The sequence below is a fragment of the Carassius auratus genome, chromosome 10, assembly GCF_003368295.1.
Source record: "Carassius auratus strain Wakin chromosome 10, ASM336829v1, whole genome shotgun sequence".
Classification (NCBI taxonomy): Eukaryota; Metazoa; Chordata; class Actinopteri; order Cypriniformes; family Cyprinidae; genus Carassius; species Carassius auratus.
This window is the reverse complement of record NC_039252.1, coordinates 15,374,130-15,381,289: the sequence shown is the minus strand read 5'-3', so window position 1 is coordinate 15,381,289 and position 7,160 is coordinate 15,374,130. Positions and strand designations below refer to the sequence as shown.

The following is a 7,160-nucleotide window of genomic DNA, read 5'->3' as shown; positions in this document are numbered from 1 at the left end:
ATATACAGAAATTAATCTCTATCTTTATCTTTTTTCAACATGTGTCCAGTCACTTGGTTATCTCCTCAAAATTCACTGGTGCATTAGAGTAGAAGCCAATCTACTTTAAGGCGGCACCTTCATTTAAAATGCTATCGGTTAAGGCATCGATCTGGCAGTGAGGCCGCTGGTTCTGTTTCGGACACAGTCACTGTGATGAATTCAGTCTGGATCCAAGTCTTAGTTTATTGATCTGTGAAAGTGATCCAGTTAATTACTTTAATGAATTAACACTCATTTAAAATAGAGAGAGAGAGAATGAGAAGACGAGCCTATTTCATTAACAGTTTGCTGGCTATTCTAATCGTATAAAACTGTGCTGTATCTGTTTTGTGGTGTGATTCCAGTAACCATGTGCAGCAAACGCGGAGCTCTGTGAGTCATGTATAGGAGGTTTCATAGAGATTCAGAGAAAATCCCCCTCATGGGTCTAATTACGGTAGTTTTTCTGTTCAGAAGCACATACTGAGGTCTGACAGGTTCATTAGGTTTCAGCTGGGAGGGGGTTACACTCTGATGTACACAGTAAAGGAAAGAAAACAGAGGGATTTATGTTGATCCAAAAGCTATTGCTCACACAGGAAAAACATTGAGATGAAATGTATTAATCTGTATTGCTCACAAACAAACTGAAATACACACTGAAAATAATATGAACAGTCAAACAGCCTGTGTACGCAAAACTGGATCACGTTTTCCAATTCCAAATACAAAAGTGATGTTCTTACCTCCATATTACTTTTACTATATCTGAATATCCCTAAATATCCCATAAGACAAAATGCTTGACTTGACCCTCCATTTTCAGTGAGGTTAAACTGGAAGTAAATAGAGCCATTTTTCATGAGTGAAGCTATGTTTAAAATGGCATACAGTATGCAAATATTACACCCTAAATTGGTCAAAATGCACAGTATAGAAATATTAGGCAATATGCCATAATTCAATGTGCTCAACTTGAGGTTTATAATGTTTTTGACATTTTAGCTCATAAGGTTTCTAAAAGTAAAAAAAAAAAATGTTCTCAAAATTAATAAAAATGCAAAATAAATTTTTTTTATGTAAGAGTTGTGTGACAGTGTAATAATAATAGTAAAAAACAATTATGCAGTGTACTGTATACTATAGTATTCATCAAGTTAGTGCCAAGTTATACATACATACATACATATGTATATATATATAAAACAATATATTTCCCAAGTGCTATGGTAATGCTAATATTGCTTGCCTCTTTTTTTTTTTTTTTTTTAGAATGTTTTAAAGAATGCACCAATAATTGTGTCCTTCAATTGCAATTCCAAAAATTGAATGAGCTGAAAATGGATCAACATTGAAGAAAAAATGTTTAATATAAAGTATTCTTCAAATTTCAATTTTAATTATTTTTTTTTTGTGCCATGAGCGCAGAGTTGTAAACACTTCTGATTTATGACTAGACCATCTTAGCTTTTAACATTGACACCTAGAAAGAATAGACTACCCAATGTTTAGAATAACAAAACATATTTTGTTTCACATTACCACACTTTTTAACAAGACTGTAGTATACTTCACATTGCCAGTATTCCATTGAGATCACGCCCAAATTATTCTCAAGCGAAGCAATGAAGATTACCTAAACAAAATGAGAGGAACTCAGCCAGGTTCTTCTTTTGATTCAGACGCCATCAGTGTTGTGTTGCTGACAGCTGTGTCTTTCTTAGGGAGATCCGAATTTAGCACACTGCTGCTTTATTTATGAGGGTGGTTAATAACAGCTGAGCGAGACCGTGTATTAATATATGCCAGCGATGCTTAATTTGTGGTGCACTTCAAACATAGATGGAGAATATAGTTGTCTTAATGACTACCGTGTTCCACTATTACCCTCCAGGCTGACATGGCACTATAAAACCAATTTCTGTCCAAGTGCTCCAGGAAGAGTGGTTGTCACTGACTCTTCACTGAAAGTCTCTGAATCAATACAGCAATTTGAGAGAGTAACTTGCGCTCTTTGAAGGCCGCGCGGGAATTCACTTCCCAAACGACAGTCTGCTGGGTGAGGTGGTCTAAAGGGGCCGAACAAAATTAGAATAGTAAACAAAAGATGAAAACAATGCAATTAATTGTTTTTCCGCAAACCAACTTTAGGTGGAGTAGTTTGTAAATTATGGAAGAAAATTAGCATCTTCGAGCAGTGGGTTCCCTCTGGAATTTCCAGTGTGGCATAATTTATGTTGAAGAATAAAACAAGTTTCTTCAAGTAACAATAACCAAAGACTGGTGCCAGAATAAAATCCCCCCCCCACACACACACACACGCACATATATATTTACAAATAATTAGGCAACAGCATTTAAAACATATTATGACATGTGTTGCTTGCTTTGTAGCTATAACAAATTAAAAATTGTCACAATACCAACATTTCAGCTGTCAGTATCAACATAATATTGCTTTTTCCAGTAAAAAGTAATCTTCACTGAATCAGAAGAGAAATATGCACATAAGCACCAGTCAGAAAGGAAAACTGATTTTTTTTTTAAGTTTCAAAAGTTTGACTTTTTCACTGGAGGAATAGTTTTTAAGCATTATGTATTGTGGGCATTTACAACCCAATCTCATGAAAGTGATTTGGCGTAAGCAAATCACAGAGATTTCAGAAAATGTACAATTGCATTTGATTTACAATGGGTTGGATTACGGTTCTGGGGTAGATGCGTATCATATGCACGCGAAAACTGCGTATAATTTTGAACGCCAACAAATTGCGTATCATATGCACGCGAAAACTGTGTGTTATATGCATGCCAAATGCGTATCAATACACCAAATATCTGTTTTTATTTGCCGTACTATTTATTCGCATTTTCGCGAGGCTGGGCTGTTATTCAAGTTAAAATGCTTTAAAGATGGATTTGTTCTTTGTTCTTAAAAACAAATGTCATGGGGCATGTTGTGATGTTTTTATCAGCTGTTTGGACTCTCATTCTGACGGCACCCATTCAGTGCAGTGGAGCAAGTGATGTAAATGCAAAATTTCTCCAAACCTCTTCCGATGAAGTAAAATAAAATAAAATAAAAAATCATCTTGGTTGGCCTGAGGGTGAGCTCATTTTCAGCAAATTTAAATTTTTAGGCAAACTATTTTATATTACACTTTCAGTATTTTGATGTTCAGTCGGTTGCTGTGTCAATCATCATACAGTTGTGACTGATTCATAACTGCAGTTGTTCCTCCTGAAATCCTGGACTATTTCTAACTTTTGTTTGCATTGCTAATGTTCTGTTGTCCCCCTTGGGCCACCATAGCTGAGGCAAATCAGCACACCAACAAGAAAGGGAAAGTTCTGCTTCCTCTCAGGAGGATGTGTGGTTCTACTTTCATTGTGTTCCCGCTGAGCTCGCTGTCTTTCATTCGAGTATGATTTCCAAAACGAAATAGCTCTATTATTCATTCAGATGATCCAGTGAACAGTGATTCTGTCTTTGCTGTGATTAAACCAATAGTTCACCCAAAATGAAAACCATTTATTCAGCCTCATGTCGTTCCAAACCCTGTATGACTCTCTTTGTTCTGTGGAACAAAAAAGAAGGAATGCTGAAGGTTTTTAACGACATATATGGGGTGAATTCTTTCTTCAAGTTCATCTTTCTGAAGTGAATCTCATCTCGGTATGGATATTAAGCTCCGTTCACCAGATCCCTTTATATCCCACAGCAAAATGAAAAGCCTTAACCAAACTGCCAGATTCGTTTGGGGATCAACCTTTTATTAGTCGACAGGATTATCATGGAAAATCTTTTCTGGAGTGTCACAACTGTGAGCACTCGGTTGAAAAAAAAGAAAAAATAGAAAAAACAAATTATTTGTGAAAAACAACAAAAACATTTGTATATGAGTATAGTGAGGACAATAGATTTATCTAATCAAATATAGCGAAATATCATCTCACAATTCTTCATCATAACTCTCCCTGCAAGACAGTTTGGTGCAGAGCGGTAACAGTAACATATCGCTACCGTCGGCTCATAATCATATAGAACTGCTTGTGGTTCTTCATGATTTTAATCATAATTGTTATTCTTTAAGGGGATCTCTTTAGATTGTCTCAGTTTCCCTGTAGTGCAGCATGTCTGCAATGCAGCAAAAATAAATCTAATGAAGACGAGAGAGCATGCCTTGAAGACACCTTTCTAGTGCGCTACACATAGGAGGTGAAAACGCCACACTGTCAGTGCAGTGACGGTCCAGTCTCCCCCGTGCAGCATGCTAAATCAACCTTTGCTTTCGCCGCAGCTGATTTACACCCGAATCTGTCATTTCTTTCGCTCCGGCTCTCAGAAGCTCACATCATGGGCGAGATATACAGTACAGTAGAAAGCAAACGTGGTTCATGGATTTTCAATATTGCACCATTAGAGAATGGAACACAAATAATTATCAATCAAGACTTGCTTTTCTAGGTTAAACAAGATATGTGCAAACAAGACTAAAGGACTTTATTAACCAAATCAAAAACTTTCCCTGTAATACCCACAAATAAAAGTGATTTCCTATTTGATATATATTTTTTTTATATATATATTTATACTCAGAAGAATATGAAATCTTCACATTTGAATATTTTCGTCATCAAAAAATTCAGGGCTGGACCGTCCAGTGGTCGGTATTCATACTGTCATCTTCGTCTTAAATTGGTTCATGCACTCCCAGGATTTCTTCAGAACAGAACGCTGACAACTTCGGACCAATGGAAATCACTCTCACGCATTATCCCAAACTAACTACACAAAGAAATTTTAGTTAAAAAAAAAAAAAACTATGAAAATGGGTTCCCATTCATTAGTTTGTGCACACTAACTGCTAAAATAAGTAAATTAGTAAATCATCATCATTAATAATAATAAAATCATTTTGGCAATCTCTGGGTTTCTGGAGTTCTTTTTAAGAAGTGAATTCACTGTTTAAAAAAGCATAAAATAAAGAAACTGTTAGGAGTAGAAGTGGAAACATATATACAACCGCGCATGAAGAGTTCGCTTTTTGCTCTTGATGTTTTATTTTTGTCCGGTCTTTGTTATACCAGTGTGTAGGACTTTGTGTAGGGATTGTTGCTCTGTTTTAAGTGTCCTCTGGAGTCCAGCAGCGATTCCTGGGAGGTGCTCATTTTGGCAGCCTGCGCCAAGTCCGTTCCGGCCTCTCTCTGTGGAAGCGTCGAGGCCGTGCCCGGCTGCCACTGCTGCACGTCCCTGCTGGTCGGCACCTCCATGGGTGTTGGCTCCAGCAAGGCAGGGCGCTTCATCGAGCGGGTCTTCTGCGGCTCCAAACAGGCCTGGCCCATCGCTGCTTCCCGAGAGGATCCCGACACACCCCGGTTCAAAAGGAAGTCCATCCGCAGGTACGGAGGCAGGTGTACGAGCTCCCCTCCTGCAGGATAAAGAGAAATTCTTTTCTTAGCATGACAATTCAACTTTGATTCCACCACGTTGTCATGTTCACGTGACCTACCAGTGTCAGTTGCGTTATTTCACTGCAAATCACAACTGAAATTGAACATACTGTTTATCAGACGTGCTGATTTTATCATTCTATATAATATGGAAACAGGCATATCAAAATGCTGTTTCAATGTTTTTAGCATCTTACAGCATGAGCACCTCATTTTAAGCTATTTACAGCAACAAAAAAACACTTTAACAAGCTGCTTAGCTGGTCTTAAATGGTTTAACCTGTTTTGAGAGTTTAGCCAAGCTTCTGTTTACCTGATTTAGCTTGTCTCCCAGCCAGAGCAGCTAAAAAGTGCCCAAAATCCTCCAAATCCAGCCCACTGGACCATCCAAACCAGACTAGAGGACCAGCTAGGGTTGGGGAATTATTTTCAGCATGATTGGGCCAAATTACAAGATAAACACGCTCTTTTCGTGAAGCACTGCAAGAAGCTCTATTCACGAATGACTTTGAATGGAGTTTGATGTTAGAATTTTTCTTATCTAAAAGTTGTAAAAAAAATAAATAAAAAATCCATCGTGGAATTGCCTCATCCAAAAAGGATCCAATGCATTTCTGATTTTGGTTAAATCTTAGAAGGCATCATAATAATTTAGGCTTAATGTGTGGTCAGATTAGTGAAATTGTGTGTAGAAGAAAAATCCATTGTCTATAATTTAGAGTAAGCAAAGCTCACAAAAAAGTCACATTCAAATCAAGCTGCTTTCTGTTGGTTAAACGTTTGTGAAATCGGCATTGGAAAACATTTGCACTCATGCAAAATTCCAAATCGCATGAATTTTGGACTGACTGGATTCTGCACACAAAAACCCACTGAAAAATTATGAATGTGACATCACCTTTAGAGTGCATAGCTAGCTCCTCAAGCTTTTTTTTATTAACACAAGGTTATTATGAACAGCTCCAATTGGCTGAAATTGAGTTACCTCCCACCAGTAGTCTCACCTGGTCTGTGTGCCTTGGGGACGGCCATGTTCATCACCCTGCAGACGTCCTGGGGTTTGGGTGGTGAGGCAGTGAACCTGCAGATGCCTGATTCTGACGGTGTGCTGGAGGTCAGACTGTCAGTGTAATCGTTGGTGCCGGCGGTCATCTGCTCGGAGGATGTGTCTGAGATGAAGCACTCTGTGATGGTGAACTTGGCATGTCGTAGCTGTTCTTCCATCTTGGCATGTTCATAGGCTCTGGCCAGCTCCTCGTATGTAGAAGAAGCGCTCTCAGTGGAGACCATGCTGCTGCGAGCGCGGTCTGAACACAGCGGGTCAGAACTCATCAGTGACAATAGGCACTTCTAGCATGTATTAGCTTTGACGTGATATTTGATATTTTGTCGCTGATATAAAACTAACATTGTGAATGTTATTATAATTTAACATGATATGGCCATTCAGGAGAAAAAAGAACAGATACATTCATGTTCAAAAGTTAGTTTTTTTTTTAAACTCCTCACCAAGGCTACATTTATTCGATTACAAATATAAAAGTAATATTGTGAAATATTGTTGAAATGTAAATTAATTAAAATGTTTTCTATTTCAATATATTTTAAAATGTTATTTATTCCTATGATGCAAAAGCAGAAATTTCCCCAGCATATAATTCTTTTTTTTTGTGAAAAACATAATA

General features: G+C 37.7%; 1 protein-coding gene across 2 annotated transcripts in view; it reads right to left on the bottom strand.

The window, feature by feature from the left end:
- Positions 1–3,782: 3,782 nt before the first annotated feature.
- The window catches only part of dscama (Down syndrome cell adhesion molecule a), an 85,595-nt gene continuing 82,217 nt past the window's right edge, over positions 3,783–7,160 (bottom strand). For both annotated transcript variants that reach the window (XM_026273994.1, XM_026273995.1), the window contains 2 exons: positions 6,480–6,782; positions 3,783–5,453 (listed from right to left, as the gene is read on the bottom strand). In XM_026273994.1, the coding sequence (XP_026129779.1) occupies positions 5,104–5,453; positions 6,480–6,782 (653 nt within the window). In that variant the 3' untranslated portion in view covers positions 3,783–5,103. The remainder of the gene's footprint in view (positions 5,454–6,479; positions 6,783–7,160) is intronic.